General features: G+C 45.5%; 1 protein-coding gene across 2 annotated transcripts in view; it reads right to left on the bottom strand.

The window, feature by feature from the left end:
- Window positions 1-17,217: 17,217 nt before the first annotated feature.
- The window catches only part of LOC109856143 (GATA-binding factor C-like), a 53,130-nt gene continuing 46,645 nt past the window's right edge, over window positions 17,218-23,702 (bottom strand). For both annotated transcript variants that reach the window (XM_020431096.1, XM_020431097.1), the window contains exons 4-6: window positions 18,176-18,365; window positions 17,676-17,881; window positions 17,218-17,304 (exon numbers count right to left, since the gene is read on the bottom strand). In XM_020431096.1, coding sequence (XP_020286685.1) covers window positions 17,278-17,304; window positions 17,676-17,881; window positions 18,176-18,365 — 423 coding nt within the window. In that variant the 3' untranslated portion in view covers window positions 17,218-17,277. The remainder of the gene's footprint in view (window positions 17,305-17,675; window positions 17,882-18,175; window positions 18,366-23,702) is intronic.

Genomic DNA, 23,702 nt, shown 5'->3' with positions numbered 1-23,702 from the left:
ATATACACGTACGGCTCATACGACTATAATAGAAAATTATTCACGCATTACTCAATCGTTCGATTAACTCGGGGAAGATAATGGCGCGCACAATTGTCTTGCAGTATTTTTTTAAGCGTCGCCGCGCGCGAGCGAGGATTTACGAGCCTGTTAATATCGTTGATTTACTTTCAACCGGCTAGGTGTCGGAAATCCAAGAGCGCACGTGCGCGCGCGCGCACATCTGAAAATAGATATCTATTATAAAATTTATTTGTTTGACGCACGTGTGCGATTCCGGACTCTCGCGGTTACCACGCGATGATTAATGCACGGGGTTGCACGCGTTGCGTAAATATCCTTGCGCGGGTGTAAAAACATGCCGGCGATCAGGATAAACAGTTGTCGATTGCAAAGTTATTGTTGCGCGCATTTTTAACAGAGGTAAAAAAAAAGAAAAACATTGTCAATATAAAAATTGTGATTTTTCTCCAAAAAAACATACCTATGTAATTTACACCGCGTGTGTTACGCGGTTTCACAAGTCTTTCACGTCATAAATCGTGATTCGCGTCTGTCGCAAACAACGGGTCTTGAAACAACAGCGCGTGTGATTCGGAAGTGATTAGGAAGCGATCGTAGAAAAAGATGTACGAGCGGACACGAGGACCCTAACCGTAACGCGCGCGATTCCGGGAGGGATTGACGTCGGGCACTAAATCCTCGAATGCGCCATATCGTGTCTTGGCGTTCCCCTTCTGGAAGTCCAGTTCCTGGGACGCGTCGGACCTGGACAAATGCCCGGATATCAGTGGTGGAAGTAATGCGTCTTAGCGCCGCTGCTGCGCGACGCCACGATCGCATAATGTCGCGCGCCTCTTCCCCCCTCGCAGCAATCCATTACCGGTGTCTCCCGGAGGCAAAATTGAGGATTACGCTTCGAGCGGACACATCTCACTCTCACTTGAGTTCCGAGTAGCGTTTATAAGACATTTAAAAGCGTCAGATTAATTTTCTTTCTCACTAATGTGTCCAACATTTTAATCGAGTGTTCGATTAATTTCAAGACCAATTAAAAGACTTTGTTTTATTCGGTCAGATTCTGAAGTCATCGGTGCCTTCGTGCAAAAGATAATTGCGCAATTACGTTTCTGTCTCAAATGAGAGACGGGAAGAAAAATTGTAAGAGGGGACGTTAACAAGGCAGAAGTGACTGTGGCGTCGTGATTTTTTAATTTCTTTTTAGTCTTCTTTTTCTTTGTTTCAGTTCTTCTCGGAGTCAATCTGGAAGTCATCGGCGCGGCGCTCCACTTGTGTGCGGGGCCGGGAGCGAAAGTATCGCAACGCGCGCACCGAATCGCGAGCGAATGTTTCGATGGTTTATCGTGCAACGACACAAGGTGAAAACGTAATTAAGAATCTCGCTTATTAAACCGCGTTGCGCTCGCAGTCCGTAAGGCTCGACGCCGAGTAAAAGATAAAATAACCGCTCGCCCGGGCTCCATGGGTGGCACGGTTAGCAGCCCATCCATTTTTCTGACTGCTTGTTGTTTCGCGCCGGGGGTCCGGAGCTCCTTCAATCCCGGAGTCCACCCTATAAAAACCTCCTACTCTTCGCCGTATTCCGTCACGGAATCCGCACGAAGACGTTCTCCATAATAAATAATCTCCGATTGCAACCGTGGGCAATATTTTCAAAGAAATAAACAAAAATAATAATAATTCCGTTCTAGTCTCGTTTTCTTTAGTATGTGAGGTCGAAACGCTCCCGATTAACAACGTCAATTTGGCAAATCGACCAATCATATTGATTTACCGAAATCGACGTCATTAATCGTCCCGGGAGCGGATTCAATACTTTGCACCGGTTAAAAATGAATCTATAAGAAACTCTCTGGAAGCATTTTATGAACTCCACGCGTTCGTTTCTCATCCAACATTTTCACCCTTTGTGAAAACTCGCACGAATCGTAAAACAAGTGCCGATGATTTAACAATAAAATACACATCGCTGTTACATCTCCCTTAAGTATGATGATGCTAATTCGCTTATCGGGTTATTCATCTTTCGCTCGTTCTTTCTCTCGCGGTGATATGGCGCGCCGGTAATTTTCACGCCGCCGTTTTCGAGAAATCAATCGGCACTCGGAGCGAAGGGACGCGCGAGCGAGAGCGGTCCCGAGCGTAAAATGTCGATGTTCCGGGCGTCAGTCCGGTTGTGTGCTCGTCTTTATAAGCGAAGAGTCTTTCCGCGCGGCGAGTGTGCATCTCTACGATCCGGAGAGATTCGTTCGCGAGGTGGATCCTCGATTCGATCCTCCGGAGGACCGGTACGTTTCTCTCCTTTTCTCTCGCGAGCTCCTCGTCCTCACTCTCTCCTCGACGTGGGGCAACGATACGCGCGCGGGTCCACCGCGTGATTCTTACGAGGTTCCTCTCTCGTACAGCGCGCCAGTCATGCCGCCCTCATCAATCTTGTTCGATTATTCCGTGATGGGCGAAAAAAAAGCGAGCGCGACCGGGGAAGGAGGAGGAGGCAGAGACGCGCGGGAGGACGGGGACGAGACAAAAGGGAGGCACGAGGTGGGTCGTTATAAATGGTGAGGCGATTTGATTTCTATTAGGCGACGTATTGTTCGCTCCTCGCGGGGGACTGCGCCGCCACAACGAGCGGGCCCCGGTATTAATGAATTTGCGCGCTCGCTCGCGGACTCCAATCGGACTGGAGCTCGGTATCGGTTGGAGCTCGCGAGCACTTATCTGTATACGAATAAATCAGTGTTTCTCGCCTCTGTCTTATCAAACGAAGTTTATAATTGCACACGTTCGCACCGGCGGTGGCGATGCGCAAGATGTTACACGTAAGAAAACTGGAATTAACTTGATTGTTTTTTATTCAAGAAAAGTACTTTTTAGCAAATTATCACTCACGTAATGATCTCGAAGATTTGAAAAAACAACGATGATTAATGTGCGTAATAATGATGCGCATTAAAAAAAAAAAGAAAACAAATTGCGCGCGCGTTAAAATACAAAACAAATTAATTTCCATGAAATGTTTCTATTTGCGATTATCGTTTGTTTCGATATTTAATTATATATTAATGCACCGGCGGCCTTCTGACAGGGTAGGCTTCCGTAGAGATTTATTTCTACATTTCCCGCGATATAAAGATGATTAAATCGAGTAATCTTTGATTAAATCAGGACCGCTGCAATTGATCCTAATTACCAAGCGGAGATAATAAATGGATATTGGCGTCGATAGGACGCGAGCGCGATTTCCATATAGCGGCGAGTTTTCATCAGCGGCAGCGACGGCGGCGGCGGCAGCAGCAACAGCAGCAGCAGCAGCAGCAGCAGCAGCAGCAGCAGCGGCAACAGCGGCAAGACTTGCCAACAATATGATTCAAGTTAATTTTTGCTGCATGATAATAACATAATTACGTTAATCGTCGTTAATTAAATGGGACGCGAAATTAACGTCGTCGGGTCGCTGCGGCGATAATGGCTTGAGCAAACAATTAAAATGCAAAACGATAGCGGCAATGAAATTATCGATAAAGCGGGCGGATGTGAAGTGAGCGGTATAACTTCTAGCTCTTCGAAGCTTGCATCATCGTGCGCGCGTGCACTCCGATGAGCTCGATGACTAAGAATAAAAGGCATTTTTTCTTCTCTACAGCTAAATATTACTTTCGTTTTCTCCTGTTTACGTAACAAACGAATCAAAGCGCTCGTAGTAGTTAAAGGATAATATCGTCATTGAGTCCAGGATTGATAGCTCTAACTTTACTTACGCGTAATATACTAATTTCAGACTACACATACACACACTCTTTCTACAAATAAAACTTAATATACATGTAATGCTTTTTGCGTGAATATTTGCCGCGTGAGTAATCCTACTAGAAAAAGCGTATGTAAATAATTACAATCAATTCTATCAATTATGATTGTTGCCGCTTTTATCTCGACGCTGATTGGACGTTTCTCGGATATGTTTCTTGATTCATTGTCGTACGAATCAAGAGGCACGGTACTGCCTCGCGCCGTTCAAGCGCAACTTCGTTGCGCGTGTCTTTAAAAACTAAAATAAAGTCACGTGACAATAAAGAGGAAAAACAACACGTAATTAAAGTCACGTGACTTTAAAAATGTGACTAAAGTAAAGTCACATGACAGGGAGGAGAAAAAGAACATCACGTGACTGTACTTTAGTCACGTGTTGTTTTTCCACTTCTTCCTCACTATTTTTCGAGTTTGATTTTTATGCGTTATTTCTGACATCTCTCTAATGTGTATTATATAGTTTGTAAGACGTATATACTAGCTGTCATCGCGGTGACAGATTGTATTCACCGACACAACACGTTAGAATAAAAACAATAATAGCGTGCACGTAGCGCGCGTCTGTGTTGCGCTAATATTTGAAAAAGCTAGTATTTTAAATGTCTGCTGATTAACATTGCGCAATTTTTTTCAACATGTATCTACTTCTCTACGCGATTTATATTAACGATATTATCACATTACGACTGGTTTTTACGCTTATCACTCGCACATCTTGTACTTGTGTTTTCAGATTCATAAAGCATGCGCGCACAGACTAATGCACTTCTGTTTTACGGTTGTGCGGTGGCCCCCGAAGGGCCACGCTCGCGCCTCCATCCGCGCGCTGACGTTAATAGGTTTTTCGTACTGGCGTCTCAATAAAGCAATATTTACCGAGCAGGTGCCTTCCGCGCGCAGAGAAGCAGGTCTCCTCTGCCTCTGATGAGGAAGTACCGCCCATCGTGTTTCTCGTTGTATTGTACTTTAAGGACGAACTTAAAGGAGGTGTAAAGAAACTTTCTTTCACGGTCCTTCTCTCGTTTTTCGTCTCAGTCTTTTTATGCGAGGGCGTTGACGGGAGGTGGACCATTCGCAAACACTCCTCGCAGTGCGCTCGTCCGACAGATAATTTACGTCGTGACTTTATGAGAGTCTAACTAGCGGGTAGAGACCACTCGGCCGCGCGCCGCTTCGCACTATTGCCGCTATTCGTTTCCGACGCCTACACGCGAACTTGTCTTCTAAGCGTGAAGTATGAGAGTTTCGCGTAATCCGTACGTATTTCTGCGACGCGCGAACAGGAGCTCTTTGCGAGTTCTAGATTTTGCGGAACCACTCGTACGAAAGGTGTTCTCAGATGTTTCCTCTTGTATCATCGAGATTTTATTTTACACACATCGCTGAGTAATTAAAACAAACTCTTCCTTTATATAACGCAGAGATATCGGTTTTTATTTGCATGTTTCATAGCGAAAACAGTTCGAGAAGTGTGCGATGCCTAAAATATGATTCCTGAATTGTTTGTAGAAATGTTTCAATGTGTGTTACAAAATTGCATTTATTTATTTATTGACCCACCGGTGAATCATAGCTCATAAGGTTCGTTTCAATTTGAATTAATTGTACACACAATTGCGGTAGTTTTGATCTATGTACAGACGGCGTCATTAATTCGAAGAATAGGCGCGGGGATCGGAGGGCAAGCGGGGCGGTTGCTCGTAGCGCCAACGGGCACCGTACTAACTAACTAGTAGCAATCGGGTGTCCACAACTACGTGGACACCCGCCCCGCTTGCCCTCCGATCCCCGCGCCTATTCTTCGAATTAATGACGTCGTCTGTACGTATGTGTACGTATATATGCGGTATATTGATAATAAAAGTTGTCAACAATAATTAGCGACAAGAAACAACATGTATTTTACTTAAAACTATCCTCGCATCTTCCTCTCTTCAAATTTTCAAAACAATATACTTTCTTATTAGAATTGTTGAACGACTAATTTGTGTAAGTTTTTACAATTATAGTGTCGATTAGAACATATAATTGTTTTGTATGTAATAAATTATGGTTTTTGTTATTTGCTATTTCTACCGACTCGCTTTCACTTTCACGGGAGAGTTCTTCCTTGCAGGTCTGAAGTGACATCAAGAGGGAGTACATACACACACGGTCGACATTGATACACGAAATCTTATTTGCAAACGAGATTTCAAGGGGGCCCCCCTCAATTTCGAAACTGTTACTCTCGGTCCGGTAATCCGGCCGCGACGTGTTTAAGTCCGCAAAAAGGACTCCGCGCACAATGGCGATCGTGAAACCACTTCTGCCGGATGACACGAGCACACAGAAAATAAACGGGAGAAGGACGAGAGGAGGGTGAAGAAGAAGCGAATGGGAGAGTTACGACCGAAAACCCGATTTCCTGCATGAATTGACTCGGTGCAGGAGGGACTCTCTTCCTGTTTACTTGCATCTCTCTCCTCCGCCACCTATAATTTCGCCTCCTTGATCCGCCATTCTTGCTACCTATTTTTCTTCTCGGTTGCCCGCGAACGTGATCCTGTTACGTGAAAACCACTTTGAGAAACGTCCGTCGTATAATCCGGACGTTGTTATATTCGTCAACGTCCCGTTACTTAAAATCCGCTGGCAGATTCCTTGACGCGCGCGAGGAGCGGCGTTATTGTCTTCCCGGCTTGATCCTGATTTTAATTAAGTTTCCAACTTTTATATTTTTACGCATTATTCGATCGTGTCGCGAGAAGTGAGATTAAGTGAAGTGAAGAAAAAGAAAGTATTAAAAATTCGAGACGCACACACTCGAGCCACACTTCAATATATCACGAAGAACATACAGTTTGACAATCACGTTTGACTAATTCTCTTCACGCAGTCGTTTAACCTCTCACAATCTCATCTCCGTCATCATGTATACATGAGGGATCCCAAAGACGGGACAATGACCGCGAAGAAAACCTATTACAATCGTCGAACGATTAGCCCGATCGTTTTTTCGGATCGGAGAACGGAGGAAGAGGAGGGAGGCCGGCTGTCCGAAGTGGAATCACGGGGAGGGCATTCACTGGCTTTATGAGGCAACAATGACTGGTCATCGACGGGCTTTCGAGACGCCCCGCTTCTCTTCTCCGTCGATTCAGTTGTCTCCCTCTCTCTCTTATATATATATGTATATATATACGTATAGATGTATAAAATATATATGTATATCTCTTCCTTCTTTGTCTTGCACAAGCACTCCGTACAGCACCGCTGATGATTAACACGCGCGTCTACCTTATTCGATCTGGCGAACATTCGAGCTGCCAGGCCGTGGGCAGACTGCCAAATGAAATAACCCCCGCGATCACGATTGTTACCGGCCGCGAGATCATTATTACCTTCGTTCCATCTCGTTCGAGGCGCGGACCGATGTTCATTATGATATCGCGCAAGTATATCGTCTTATCGCAATCGTCCGCGGTTCTGCTAATTGGCAATCTCTAATTAGGTTAATCGTTCAAACTCGGTTCATTAACGTTTCAATCTGCCCGGGCGCGTATTGATAGTCTCCGATTCCCCGATGGTTGTCGAATAGCGACGTGTCCACGTTTCTTCGGACGCTGTGACAGTCCGTCGAGAGAAAGCATCTTCCTTTTCACGATATGTCCCACAAATTAACATTTTAACACTCCGGGCGCCCCCCCGCGGAGACACGCCTCTCTGTCGATTTTTTTCTTCCTCTTCCTCCTTCGTCCGCGCGCTTCTTCCGTCGCTCCGCGCCGCGCGGTTCCCGCCAAGCGGAGATCCCTCACGATCCTCCTGCCCGGCCCGATGGAATTAGATTAGCCCGATGACTCGGTCCCGTCATTGAAGCGATTAATCCAATCGGATATGTAGACAGAATCGCGCGAGAGGGAGAATATTACCGAATGAGTGTTGCATTCTTTCGGTCGTTATGGCTTCTTGGGCCCGGACAATAATAGCTTTTGCTCTCCTCTTTAAAATTTTGCTACGTGTCTTTAAATCGTATCGTGAAACACTTTTCACGATACAAAACGCGATTCTCTCGGACGATGACTTGCGCACGAGAGAAAGAGAGATCGTTTCTCGCGTTCTCAGCTTGACTTTTTATTTTCTCGGAGAGGAGGAAGTGCATGATTTGGGTTCAGCTCCTCAATTAGATTAGGTGGATCCCGAGCGGTAAGCCGTTGATGCGATTATCCAGCCGGATGTATATCGACGCGCATCGGGCAACGAGCCTGCTTCTCGAGCCATCGAAAAGCATCGTGAAGAACACGCCCAAAGAAAAGAGAGCGAGAGGCCACGAGAAAGAGGGAGAGGAGAGAGAGAGAGAGAGAGAGAGTTAACGGGTGTTACAGATGGAGGAGGTGCCGGGGTGAGAAGTCGATCGAAAACCGCGATCGACCGGGGCCGGTCAGAAATCGGGCGTCGAGAGCGTCCTCGAGGCGTCGATACCACCTTCTTCTTCCTATCTTGTGCCATGCACAGGTATATATATATATACGTACAAGGCGCCTGGGATCCTCTTGGGTTTCGCAAGATACTCGACAACCGGCGGGCGCGTTTCATGACCAAGCCCGCAATTAAATCGGTGCGCCGAATTTCTGGCCTCGCGGGCTCAATATCGATATCCGCGCGGCGAAATGTGTAATTACGCGCTTTTATAGATAATTAAACGATAAAGTCGCGCGCTAAAAACCGCCGACTTTTCGCTCGACCCCTGCAGATGCAATGTACACACACACACATATATATATATATACATATATTCTCCTTTTATTATTATAATAAAACGCAACGTAACACAGCCGCGTCGGATACTCAGTGCTTGTGATATATAATCCCTTGTGTAAAAAAACAAAACAAAACAAAATAAAACAAAAATCATCAAACGCTCATAAAGATCGAACGTCTTTGTGCTCCAATAATGAATACCACCGTGAAGAACTTTCAATAATTGAAACGCAACGCATATCGGAGTTAGCGGACTCGCGAGAGACCTGCAGATCCTATCGGTAACACGCTATTGCACGCAGTCCGCGCGAAATCGTTTCGGATGTAATGACTGTTTGGTGAGACAAGTACCGGACGTGGCGCGGATGAAACTATCGTGCAAAAAAAGCGAAAAAAAAGCAGCGAGTGAAAGAGGGAGGATGGAAAGGCGGGCGGACGGGGGGAGGGTGGAGCAAAAAAAAAAAAGCGGACTCGTGGAAGAAGAAGGAAGGGACAGAGGAGCGGGTGCATTGTTTCTGTGGGAGGATCCCATGCATAACTTAGACAGTCGTGCACAGGTGTAAAAGGAGAATGCGCGTGTGGGTATTATGGGATCCCGGGTGGAGGTGGCGGGAGGAGAGACACGAAGTGAGAGAGAGAGAGAGAGAGAGAGAGAGAGAGAGAAAAAGAGAGGAGACACGGGGGTAGGGGTTAGAAGAGGCTGGCGCACAAAGGCGCGAGTTTCGCCAAGTAATCGTGCCCATTAATAACGCTGCTGATCCACCTCCTCCGACCTCCTCCCCCTGCCTCCTCCCTGCTCGTCTCGCTCCTACACTCTCCATAGACACTTATATTCTCTCTCCTCAAGGAATATAACAAACCGTGCTCTGTCTTATTTGGTACGAACTTACCGGGCGATCTCTCGCGCGGTAGATTATATTACCCCGCGCGGTATCTCCTCCCGCCCTTCTCCGATTGACCGACGTTTTATTGGCCCTCGGCAATAATACTCGGATTAACAAAGTATATATATGTATATATATATACATATATATACTGTTATAGGCCGATTTCACCAACATATTTGGCGTATCGATACGCCGCTGAGTTATTTTCTCAAGTCCCAAGCTGCGCGCGCGTCGCACCTCCGACAAAGTAGCTCCAGCGATTACACTGACTCTCATTTGTAACTCTATTAATCAATGCGCGAGATAATTCGTTGGAATTACAGTGCATTATGAAAATAAGTAGCAAATCTCATTACTTCGCACGCTAGTGTTACTATTATCGCAATCATTTGCATATTTATTAATAAGCGCTTGTACGGGTCGGTGCGAGAGGAGAAGACACGTTTTTAATTGAGGCGGCTTGTCAAAGAGCGACAACAACGAACGAGAAGCGGTCTACTTCGTGGAAATGTAATCGACGTACGACCGCCTTGTGGAAATCTGAGCGGGTTAACTCGTTTCCCCTTGTATAGAGTCCACTTCTCGGACGCGCTCATCCCCGCGGAGGAGAGACGCATAGTGCGTGACGTCTCGAATAAAGTCGCGTGCGCCTATTAATAATCGCCGCACCGATAGAAAACGGACGTCGAGAGGGAAAGAGAGATAGAGAAAGAGAGGAATCTAGGTTGGTCGTTCCGTACGGGTCGTGGGGCCGTTTCAATAGCGTGAACGCAAAAGGCCGCGTCGGAATTGTCCCGGTCTGACAGTTCCTTGTTGTGCGTAATCGTCGCGTGCACACGCAATTTTTCCGAGCGTATTATGCGGACGCGCGCGTATTATCGACCGCGTCAAATCTCCGCGCGCCGTGATGATATGACACGGCAAACGTTGATAAAATCCCGTCAATGAAAACAGCTCTCGCGAGATCGTTTGATTCGTCGCGCGCTTTTGTGCGAGAAAACAATAAGCGCCGCGAAATATACAGATGTGATACAAACGCGATACGCACCACCAGTTAGGATATTTGTTTCTTTATCTAAATCTCTCTCCGCGCGTCACGCCGAAATCCGGAGAGGTCAAGATGACGATGCGATCCCCGTGATCGTGACGCTCCCGGCCCACAAATCCCACGATTGATTATTTTATTCCACTGACTGAATCCAAGTTTCACACTCGACGTGAGATTGACCCCACGCGCTTGACCCCCGCGGCAGGATATATACAGAAGGGATTACCGATCCCGAAAGGTCCTGCCACGCCGAAGTGACTCCGCATTCATCTGCTGAAGTATCACGCGGAACACCGATCGGTTTTGGATCGTTCTCGCACGACGGGCGTTTTATCCCGAATTCCTCGACTGGTGGTGGAAACATCGGCGGATTACGTCGTTTGTACAAACTGACGTGGAAATGATCGAGAAGGGAGAAATGTCGAATGAGAATGCTAGTGGGGTTGTTTTACGGAAAGAGAGAGAGAGAGAGAAAGAGATAGCAACCGAACACACGTTCGTTTTTTTATTACAAAACACATCGCGCGTTTGTCACAACGATTTCGCGCGTGAAAACTTCGGTCGCGCGCGAAATTCTATATCGCGAAGAACCGGACCGAAGAATTTGTCTTTTTATTACTGCGACAACCAGAATGCGCAGCCGGTACATGCGCATTTCGAGATACATTGGGTTTTCTGCGACGTGTGTCGTTACCGTTGCAAAATCCGCGGTAAACCGCAAAAGCGAGAATCGGAGAGACAGTCCACACGAAAAGAAAAGGAGAGGATCACGTATGGTTTTTCGTGAAAGAAGAGCTTCGGTCCCGGTGCGAGTCAGGACTGCGGGCACCCCATCTCTTTCATTCCGCTCGAGCAATGGGATTACGCGAAATCCCGGTCACTTTTATAGCAAGTATATATCCTCTCTTTTCTCTCACACGAAACTATCTAGGACCGCTACTTCTCTTCTTCCTTTTTTTCTGTCTCTTCCTCTCCTTTTTTCTCCTCCCCGCTGCAGCATCTCGCGGCGTAAGGCGATTCGACGACGATCGAACGTCGAAGCAGCTGCCGACTGTGCTTCTCCTCCTTTGAAACCCGAAGGATCCATCCGGATTTAATTCGCCGTGAAACGAGGAGGGCCGACTTGCGCAAACGCGCGTAAGCGGGGATTTGGAGATCCGTACGATGACACACACGTACACATTCGCCTCGACCGATTTTCTAATTTATAGAACGAGCGCGGGACTACTCGTGACTACCGGTCACAACTTCCTTCCCGATCGAGAGGCCAGCGGGACGTCGTCGGAGATTTATTCGAGAGTTGTAGTTAGCTGCGACTCCATCGCCGCTCCCGCAGTGGAATGATCTTTGCGATAGAAACACAAGTTGTACTTCGAAAACGTTTTTGTTTGTGAAATATTTGGAAAATAAAATAATAATGTAACGCAACAAGTGCTTGATTTTTTTACGCGTAAAAAAATCACACACGTTTTCTTATATGTAACTTTGTTGCCTTTGAAATATCGAATTATTGTTTTCAAACGATTGACAACTTTAGTGTGATTTGAAAACAAAAAGAAAAAACAATATACAACAGGGTTCGGGGAGATTGAATGAAGAGCCAGTCGTGCAGTTAAGTAGATATCACACATTTATAAATTTTCAAGTAAATACACAGTAGATAACGGTACAATTTTATAGTTGGTTGCACGAGATAACCGTCCTTCACTTCAAAGTCCTTCGTCCTGCGTCTCACTCCTCTCGCGCTCTTTTTACAACATCTCTTGATTGTAGATAAAATAACAGTTACCACAGTTACGATTACCATTTTTTTTTTCAACCACTCGCAATTCGGATCCCCGCAGTGCAAAAAAATTCTCGTTCTCTCGATTTACAGTTTTGACATCTCTCTTCTTCCACAAGCTGTATCGGTAACAAAATCTCGCGCAGACATAATTCCTTGAGATGCGGCGAAAGGGAATTATTTCTGCCGATTTATATTGTGTTGTCAGTACACTCGGTTTTTTTGTCTTTTTTTTTTACCAGGAAGAATATCTCAGACACTATTTTTTTTTTTTTTTTTTTTTTTTTATAATAACAGGAGAGAAAAGGATCCGGAAAAAGAGAGTCTCGTGCAACACTGTTTCGTCGTGTCACGCGCGATAAAAACGTAATCTCTCATTACAATTTATTATCGGTAGTTGTTTTTTCTTCGAACGAGAGGGAATTATCGTCGACGGTGTGTGAGCATAGCGTTAATTACTATATTCAGCGCGGTCGGTTAAAGAGAACGTATAAAAGATCGAATCGAAAACGGATCCCTGTTAAGGACTGGTTATTGGATGTTCTCTTCCGTTCTTCCGTTTATTTGTTTTTTTGTTTTTGTTTGTTTATTATACGTACTCCGTAACACACACATACATACACGGGCTTCCTTTTATCGCCGAACTCGTTAACACTCGTCGAGCATGATCGGACTTGTCGCGCGCGACTGTCGATATTATCGCGCGCGGGGGGAGGATTTACTTGCGCGATTCGCACACAACGTTATCTCCGTTCGCGATTGCTGCCTCGATTTACATGTAAACACCTCGTTCGCCCGATAAAACTCAATTAGGTTTACACCTTTTAATTAATAAGAGAACGCCAATCAACATCGATCTGAATCCCTCCTTCGTGCTCACCCATCACGATCCTGATGAAAGGCGGGAGGGAGGAGAGTAGCAAAAAAAACGCACGTCCTTCAATTTGTACGAGATTTTACAATCGCGTCGTTCACGTGAATCCGGAGTTGTAAACTCTCGTTTTTGTAAAATTTGCGATTTTCTGACTAGAATTTGGATTGTTGTTTCACTCAACTTACGCGCGAATTCGCGCGACCATCGATTCAATGGAGAATCTTTTAATAAGAGCGCGCGATGAAAAAAAGAAAGTATGTCTGAAAATAGACTGCCTTCGAAATAAAGTCGAGTATTAATACAGACCTTGATGCCACTGTCCGACTTTGTGACTGATGACGATAAAAAAAAAAGAAAAAAAAATGAATACCCGCATATGCGACTGTTTCGCTAACGATGTTAACAGGACTTTGCGATTTACGTTACATCGTGGGTGGACGACAGCGTGTTGACGCGCGATTTCATCGGCAATCGCGCGCATCGATGTTGCGTGCGCGATTTATCACACGGATCTGCGGCGCATTATTGTTTCTAAACGACGAAAAGAACTTCGCTCACGACACTGCGTCGATAATGACATTACGCAGCAATGCAAAGAAAAATAAAAAAAAGAAGTGAAATCATTAATAATTTCATAACGATATTATTATCGGCACGCGTGATTGATTAAAGAGGATTCCGGGGATTTTCTGTTCCCTTCGTTTCCTCGCGCGAGCTCGAGACGAGAAAGAAGAAATTCAATTCGTGAGGAGCAGACGGTGTCCGCTACACCGTCCGAGATAACGACATGACATCGACATCACGAAAGAACGAGAAAGAGAAAGAGAGATAGAGGGAGAAGAGAGACGGAGGATAAAATCATTAATAATTTCGTAATACCGGTTATGTGACGCGAGGTGTGATTAATTAGAGAACAGTCGTTGCGCGCGCGCGTCGATCTCCGTCGTGTCGTCGAAGAAAATTTCCGTCGCTCCGATATCCGGTGATAACAACGTTATCATCGAGACGATATCGGCGAAGGAAAAAAACAACCGAATGCATTTCCGAATAAATCGGGTGTTATTCAGTCGTGGCAACGGGACAGAATACGGACGGTCTTGAGCATAGAAGAGGTAGGAGAGAGAGAGAGAGAGAGGGAAAGAGAGACAGATAGTGATAGAGGAAGGAAAAAACGAGGAGGAAGAAAAGAGAAAGAGAGAGAGAGAGAGCATAACGCTATACATTGTACATATATATATATATATATATCTATAATCACATAATATTCGATTAAAGATTGGTCGGTTGTTATGCGTGATTTATCATTTAATTTATTTTAAGTTAAAACCTCTTTTTACAATGATATCTTACAATGTGTCTGTGTATGTCACTTTTTACATCCAATTAACATCATCGCGTGTGTGCATGAAAGGATCACTCTCCGCTCTTTACTTTCCTCCCTCCCTTCTTCTGAATTCCCTTTCCTTGTCGCACCCTTAAATCTCGCGCATTCCGAAAAATCTCTCTTTCATGCGCGGATGCGATTGGCCTCCCTTCAAAATCATATTATTTTTTTCTTTTTTTTACACAGGCTACTCGCTAATCTCTAGTAATACTATTTAATAGATACCTCCTCCCACTCCTCTTCTGCGGCCCTTTTCCGTCGTAGGACGCGCGAAGGGCGCGCACCGATCAATCCCGTCGATACCGATTTCCGCTTTCCTTCCTTCAGTCTTTTGGAAAATCGCCGCCCAATCCGTCGTCCCACCACGTGGAACTCCGAAGCGGGCCCATCTTCCTCGCCTCGTTCGCGGCGAGAGGAAAAAGTATCGCGCGATTATATCCTCCCCGAAGAATCATGAATCACATTTCTCATCGCCCGTCTCTCCCTCCGCTTGCCCTCTCCCCCTAATGTGTTCTCTTCATTCTAATAAAAACTTTCGTCTCTCTTTCCGGTTCGTATTTATCTACGTACGTTTATTTTTAGTTCGCAAAAAACTTATGCGAGAGTGGGTAAAACCTCTAAAATCGAAAGATCACAATGTGTTCCGGAACTCAAGCGAGTGAGTCTCTCTCACGAGCAGCAATCAATCAATGTACAATCAATCGGTGATGATCGATTAATGATAATGACAATACTAACGATCGTCCGGCGTCTTCCATCCCCTCCCTCCTCCCATCCCGTTGTATCTATCTTGCGTTGTCGCTCGCCGATGAGTTGTCAATTATATCCTGTTGACTATCTATATGCACGGTTGTTTATGATGCGCAATTAGTTGCTAATTATGCACAATCGATTAACGCGCGCGACGGTCGCCCGTCGCGCCTTTCTGTGATATATGGTGTGTGTATTTATATATATATATAATATATATAGTTTTTATTTTTCTCTTCTCATTTGCATATATATATATAACTATTATTACAATAACGATACACAATCTTCGAAGATACAAAATTTACACTTGCCTTTAGTTTAGAGAATGTGTCTCTTGTATTTTCTTGCGTTTGTCGACTGCTGCTGTGTGTACAATGTGTGTGTGTGTGTGTGTTTGTTTGTTTGTTTGTTTATTATTGTTGATTTCTTGTTTCCGCCGTGACTAAATTATGAAGCTAAACGCTCGTGCGATCCAACGATCGCGTCGACGCGTCGCGTCCGGTGGATCGATCGCGATCGCCGGAGGCTTCGTGTATAATTTAATAAGAATTTATTCTATGCGGTTTTTTTTTATTACACTTACGTGAACTATCACTAACCGTACGACACACAGAACGGTGCTGGACCAATGGACGCAGTGTACAGTACAAAGGGACAGAAAAAGACAGCTCTCGTAAAATTTCTAGAAAAAAAAATTCGGCAAATCTCTCGATCGTGGAGAACTGTCGGCGTGATTCAAATACATATCGAAATATATTGTAGAAAAATGTCAATTCCCGAGAAATGAATTATGTTTCTAAGTCAATTCAATCGGTTTCGTCTGCAAAAAGGAGCTGAACTTTGAAGCGCTTTGTAGTTACACACAGAAATATATGATATATAATGTATAATGTATAAACATATATTATATAAATATATAATATATATATGTATCATATATGTACATATTATATATGTTCATATTATATATATTCATACATATACAGTATATATTCTCTAAAAATCTCACGTCGTCAAAAACAACGTTTGTTTTCACCTAAATTGTTTTGTTAATAAAAATTAAATGCTCTCTAAAAAAACGTGTGTTTTTACGACAATTAGAAAACAATAAATATAAAACTTCGCGTATCTCTTTACGTTCAATCAAACGAGAAACTCAACGTGTTTCGAATTCACGTGTGACATGTGAAAAATGTGTCGAACCTGCTCTCCGCGAGAAAACGTCCAAGCGATCCCGCACCGAGTTACGAGAACGTCCGTGAATAAACAACTCTTGTTTGAAAATTGCACGATATCGCGACTTCCATGCGAAGGCATGCACGCGCATTCTCGCGCTCGCGCACTCTCTCGTCCAGATAATCGATTCCGAAGCGAAAAAGATTTTTTGTTTTTTTTGCGTCAACCGTCGCGCGGAAGAGCCGATTGATCGGCCGTCCGATCGATTGCACACGCAGCCAGAATCTTTCACGAAATAACACCTGTAACAAGTCGTCGCATGCGCGCGCGCGTTCACATCCGCTCATCCACATACACGCACACATAATATAAATTCTTATATATCTATATAATTATTTACATGCTATATATATATATCATATAAGACTCGATTAGCTGTTCTTTTTTTTTGTACTTGGGGCCGGGGCTCGATGGCCCTACAATAATGAAACTTTACATATTTACAAGTATTTCACCTTTTTTTTTCTTAAGAGTGAGATCCAACGGACGCACTCTCTCACGTGCAGGAGAAGGACGTGTGGGAGAGTCCTAGGGATCTCGCGTGCCGGGATTTTTGTGATCGATCGTGCTCCTCCGAAGGTCCGCGTGCGAGAAAGAGAAGAGGAGAGTTTGCTTGAATTTTTTCAGCTTTTCTACGTGTTTCTGTTTTCTCTTGCTTGGTTTTCTTTTTTTTTGTTTTTGTTTTTTACATTAAAACGAGACAGTGGTGGGCTGCGTCCTGAGCTGCTAGTCACTCGCGATTCATGTGTACTCCGATCGCCAGCCGGTCTGAAACCAGACAAAGGTTTGCCACTCTTTAAGATGCTCCACTTGCCGATTGCGATTCGCAATTTGAAGCGAGCGAGGATCTCACTCCCTTTTGCGCCGACGATTTTGATCGACCGATTAAGAACTTTTTGTATTTTTGCTGATATTAAACATCATTTTTTTATGTGTGTAACTGCAATTTTTTTCACGAGAGTATATTGGCCAAAACATTTGAACGCGACGTGTTTAAATCATTTTCACTTCTGATGCATCAGACTCGACGTTATTAAGCCCGGCTTAAGAAGAGAATTCGCGCGGTGTAGATCCTGATCGATTATCGGCGGTCGGAGCCTTTGGTCAATCGCCGATGAAGGTAACGATCGTGCACTCACCATTGCGTTCGTCGTGGCGGCCAGCTGTAGACCCTGAAGACTCGTCATGTGATGAGAATGGGAATGCGAATGCGAGTGCGGGTGGTGGATGGGGGGCGGCGCCGGTGGCGCAAATCCCTGATGAAGACCTCCGGCCACGCCGACGCCCGTGTGATACATGTAATGCTGCATCGCCGGATGCATCGTGTGATGATGCTGCGACGTACCTGGAACGATAATGAGACGCGCCGTTTTTTTTTTTAACCCCGCCGTGCGCACTCGAGAGAAAGAAACCTCAAATCGACAAAGCTGATATTTCTTTCGCGGGATCGTTTGGGAAGACAATTGTATTTATAAATTGCTGTTTTTGTTTCAATGGGGGGGAGATTAATTACTGTAATCAAACGTAGAATGTAGAGAGAGAGAAAGAAAAAACTGTCCAAAGTGTACGCGTTTGAATTGGCAAAATGTGCGAAACGAAACAAATTATTTTTGTAACTTGCGAAGAGTCGCGAACTTACCCATCGGCGTTCCAAACCCGGAATGGAAGGGCTTGTTATCGAGATCGAGGTGTCCGCTGGCCTTGATCATGTCGCCCATGACACCACCGAGGCCTAGGCAGCCGCCGGCCTTCTTCTTCTTGCTCTTCGACGAGAGCTTTCTGTTTCTCGTCTGAATGCCCTCCTTCTTCATCGTTAACGGCCGGTTGACCTGCAACGGTCGTAGACAACATTTCGCTAAGTTTGGAAGTTATATTCTAAGAAGGGGACGGCGCGTAACACATACATTTGTGCGTGTCCGATCGATTTTAAATTACACTTTTTTGCTAAATAATCGGGGGACGAGCCGCGCGTTCGGTCGCGCGACACACAAAAACTCGGGACGAATTAAAATCACTGACGCGAATATAATGCGATGACGTAAAGGGAAAAAGGTGGAAGCCGGCGTTCGTCGGACGGAAGATGTTATATTCGCGATGCGCGTTTTCTTCGAGCCATTGCACGCGCGCGGCGATGCTTTCCGCACGCAGGATCGTAAATCACATCGTATGTAGCATGTTCGACGGACGGCAGCGCGGGGAATAACACACTCGCCTCTTTATTCTAAACTTCAATCCGCGATTTTTTCTCCCCTCCGCAACGTTCCATTCGGATTCTCGTGTGTGCACGCGCCGCTCGACACCGGATCAACTTTCGTTCAAGTTCTTCGTCTTCTCTCGTAAGATCGATTTAATGTAAAATACCGCGCTTGCAAAAAATATTTGTTCTCAATTTAATTTGAAGCGGGAACAAAGTTCTTGGATAATCGGGGAAACATGGAGCTTGTAAAAATCGCTCGTCGAGAAAGATGACACGAGACTCTTCCGTCATTTACCGCCGTGCAATTTCGTCGATTTACCCGACCGAGAAACGCAATTAAGAAATCCCTCAGATTCCTGGTAGTCTCTGGAAGCCGGTGCAATTAACGAATCGACAGTCGTCGAGCGCAATTCGCGAGATGCTACGTCGTCGCGTCGTCGTCGTCGTCGTTGCGCGCTTCTCTCGTTGCCGTGACCACGCCTTGTCCGCGCGCGCGCGCGCCACGAAGGAACGACAACGCGCGTATTATTTCTCTCGTTGAGAGAGAGAAAAAGGAAAAGAGGGAGGTCGTCGGCTTCTCTCGGTCTTCGATCAAAATTGAAGATAATACGTCCGCTAAAAATAAACGGAACACGATGAGCGGAGCGCGGGCGCGCTTGGAACGCGCGGCATCTCCGCGAACGATTCGCTCGAATCTGATTTTAAAAACGCGTATTAACAAAATCAGAACGTCATCGCGGTTTGCACCGCCGCCACACTTCCTCGTTACCATAATTTTGTTCGTCGAAACACTCGTAACAATAAACGTCAACTTGAGAAGGAAAACTTGATTTATCGGGTCACCCTGTATGTGTACGACGAAACGCTCCGCGCAATGCTTAAGTACGAATAAGTATGGAAGTATGCAAGTGTTGTGTGTGTTGCATCGAATTGGTAGAAGGGAAGAGGGTGGGGGAGACGGAGGAATCGCGGCGCTTTGTAGTCGCCGCGACGTGACGCAACTGCCAACTTGGGGAAAAAGGTTCCCGGTATTGCGCTTGGGGACACACCACGAAGATGCGTATATGTACGTCAGTGTGCACGTACGTATCATAATACGTACGTTCAGGCGGCGCATCATCCTCCTTCCGTCGCCCGACCTCGGCGCGATTATTTTTGTTTGCTCGTCTTCTTTCGCACCACCCAAAGCCCGGCGGCGTCCAGACGGTCAACGACTCTTTTCGGAATTACGCAATTGGCCGAATTTGCCGAATTAACGGGGCCCCCGTTCTCTCTTTAGGGTAAGACGCGCGCGGCGGCGGTCTCTCTGTGAATATTCTGTATTCTTTCCTCGAGCGTTTTGTTCAAAAGTACATCGCGCCGACATGCGCTTATAATACAAAAAAAAAAAAAAAAAGAGATCAAGAATATACTCGAGGAAGAGTACAATTATTATCCCGCTTCGCTGTATTTTTACGTTACACGTCGAGACCGGTATAAAATACCGGTCAGCCAGTTGTTAATGGGCCTCTTAATAAGCGACGATTCGCGACAGAGAAACGACCGAGAGAGAAGCGACAGTGTTTCCGAGACGGTAGACGCGAAAAAGCTCGATTCAATTTGAATACAATACGAACGCGGATTTAATAGAAACCACCGGAGAGGTCGGTGGGAGTTCGCGGTCGGTATTCGAAAATGTACGAGGTGCGAACGAAAGATGCGATAGAAAGAAGAAAAGATACGAAAAGAATCTTGTCAAAAACGCGGCGAAAGAGATCGCGGAAGGAAAAGCGCGCGACGAAAAAGCAAGGCTACGAGATTAGATGGAAACGGCGAGAAAAGAGAGGGGAAAGGCAGGATGTTCAAATGCAGATTGATGTTGTCGCACCCGATGCAACTTGGGCGCGAATCACATACGAAATCGCAATCCGGACGCGAGAAGCGGAGAGTTCATTGAATGGAGAATCGAATTCCGCGCACGGAAAAGCGGATTACGCTCGAACTTGTATACGCTACTTATCGATCTCTTTATCGATCGACATCTGAATCGTGAATATACGCGCTGCGCATTTCGTTTGCAGAGCAAAGTCGCTTTCTCCTTCGGCTCGACCTTCGTCACGCGTGTACGTGCGCGCAGCACGCTTAAAAAAAAAAAAAAAAACAAAAAAAAGTATCCGGTGAATTTCAAGTACTATACGCGATTCACGAGCAACGAGGACAGGTTGTTTTGTTTTTCACGCTGCCGCGACAATGGCATGAAATAATAATGGCGATCCCGGGGGCGGTAATTATGGCGGTTTCCCGGCGCCCGTTCGATGGCAGATAATCTTGACGGCTAACCGACGTTGATGAAGTCGTGTAAATTCTGTTATCAATCTTTCTCGAGGAATATATACTTTACCAACTTCATAAAGATCGGCGATTCCGCGCGTCGTCGTCGGGTTTACACGGCCGACGACACACGATTACGAGAACTGACAAATAATTTGATCCTCTCTCTTTCTTTCTCTCTCTCTCTCTCTCGCGAGATAAAGTCATATCGTTAAAACTAGACAATGTTGGATTCTAATCTTTATGCGTCTAAACGTAAACGGGAAGAAGAATTTGCATTGTTGCTTATTAAGATAATGAGGGAGCAATATGAAGCGAGACAAGGAAAAAAAGAGAGAGAGAGAGAGAGAGAGAGAGAGAGAGAGACTCGTGCTTTATGGCTCGTGTCCGCGGACGGGGAAGGTGAGGAGATGACTGGATCCCGAGAATCCCCACGTAGAACAGAGGCACCTTGTCTTTTCCGATACGGATCTCTCGATCTCGTCGGTCGCCGTTACGCGAGTGTCTCGTCGCGGTACGTACAGAGAATAGAAGCGTAGGGTGTATATATGTATATATATATATATATATATATATATTTATACATATATACATATATATGTACTCCGACGCTGAGATTGACCGATAAGAGAAATAATTTTAGGACCGCGTCTCCAGTTCCCGCCAGTTGTCTTAGAAAAGAAGTTCCGGCGGAGAAGGAACGCGTTACGCTTGCCCCGAGATGAGGGGGACCTGTCTCGATAAAACCAAACTAACTGCAACGGTTCGTAATAAATAAGCTGGTCCTAGAAATCTCGGTGAAATTTAATACAGCGACGAAAACGGACCGAAAGAAAATTTAACTTTGTGAGAGCGCATAAATTTTAGACTAAAAAAATTTAAATACAAATATCGGTTTTATTGCGGGACGAAATCTCATTGTGAAAGTTTCTACGCGTGAAAAAAAAAATCTCCCTTCGATTGAACGCGACGTCGCGGCGATATCTAGCCTTGCTGCTGTTTTCGCAGTCGCGGCACACGTCGCGGAAAGGTAAACGTCTCTTACGGAACAGGACGCGACTAAAGACTCTCGGCTCGTCGCATCGATGAAAGGGCCGATTCCGCGAGGAAGTTGTAAACTCGAATTACGTAGAAGCCTAAATTATGCCGAAGTCCGCTCGATGCCACTTGATATGCTCGCGACGATCCCTCGTACGAGAGACGTAGCGCGAGTCTTAAGCAGGGCCCATATCAGCAAACTGCACTTCTTGACCCTAAACTTCGCAGGCATTTTGGCGCTACGTCTGGTGTCTTAAGTCGCGGCTTTGTCTATCTATATATTTAGTCACAGATTTTATTGCAATAGAGAAATAATTTGTGAGATTTATTTTGTATAACACAAAATTGCGCGACAATTAACAAAAAAAAAAAAAAACGTCTTCTGATCAAAAAAGTTGCGCGAACTCGGTACTTCCGATTACTTCTCTCTCACGACGAAACGCCGCGTGTCTATTGACTTTTCGTCATATCTTATCCCCTCGACGAACGATCACGCTCGATACAAAACTGTCTCATGCTTCGCGAAACAAAGAACCCGGGAGATTTACAAGCGAGATTGGACGTCCACAATGTTGCTAGAGCATCGATGCGCGTCTCATCGCGCAACACCCAATCCACTCCGTCATTCTCGGAAACCGAAAGCGTTCGTCGGCACGAAACACGTCGACACATTGTTTGTCGCGGAACTAATCCGGACGAGGTCCGTGTAATACTAGAAGTGCAGCGGATCCTCTCTGCCGAAGCCCCCGGAGGCCCCTTTGGCGTTGGCGCACGCATCGAAACGCAAAGAGGACCCCCGTCCGTTCCTCGATCAGGAGGGTCCCGCCGCGTGACAACCGCGTTTAGCAGCATCTTGGATTACAGCTGTCTTTGTTCAATCTTGCTGACTTGAAGGCAAGTCTCGGAGAGGGCCACGGTATATATATTCTCTCCCGCGCGCCACTTTGTCGGACCGGGCCTCGGATTTTTATCGGGCAACCTTGTAGAATTAATGAGTATCCCGGGCATCGGCGTCCGGTGTCTTTGTTTTACGATCGGGACGCGCCAACGAAAATGGCCGGCGGAAGACAAAACTTCATTTTCGTCGTCGAGACTTTCTCCCGCAGATTTAATCTCGCATATAGACGCGGCTAGACGCTCTCGGCTTAACTTCCCTATATCGGAGCCTATCGGGCGAATAACACTTCATTAATTTTAACCGACTGTCTCGGATAATCAAAACGTTTGGATACGTAATCTTCCATTCCAAATTACTATATTCTTCCTAAATATCTTTATGGAGTATAGGCGTACGAAATCTTGAGAGTTTTTCTCTTATTTAATTGTTTTTTTTCTCATCGTAATGAATCTAGTTATCAGCAGATCACCTTCGAATGATTTTCGTACCTGTGAGCTTCGAAAGTGGACTTACGCGAAACAAATAAATTCTATCTAATACGCGTGTGTAGCTGTGAAAGCCGGGCGACGCGTGGCGTGACCTTGCTGACCCTAGCAAGCATTGCCGTTCGCGTGAGGCTGTTTTTCGGACGACGATTACCATATTCCGAGTTGCCCGGTAGCTCCGCGTGTTCGAGCACGAATAATCCGTGTATTTTCGAGCCGAAGAGCTGTGTGCGTGCTT

This window comes from Pseudomyrmex gracilis, unplaced genomic scaffold (assembly GCF_002006095.1).
Source record: "Pseudomyrmex gracilis isolate BER0280 unplaced genomic scaffold, ASM200609v1 scaffold_109, whole genome shotgun sequence".
NCBI classification, from domain to species: Eukaryota; Metazoa; Arthropoda; class Insecta; order Hymenoptera; family Formicidae; genus Pseudomyrmex; species Pseudomyrmex gracilis.
This window is presented reverse-complemented; position numbering and strand designations above follow the sequence as displayed.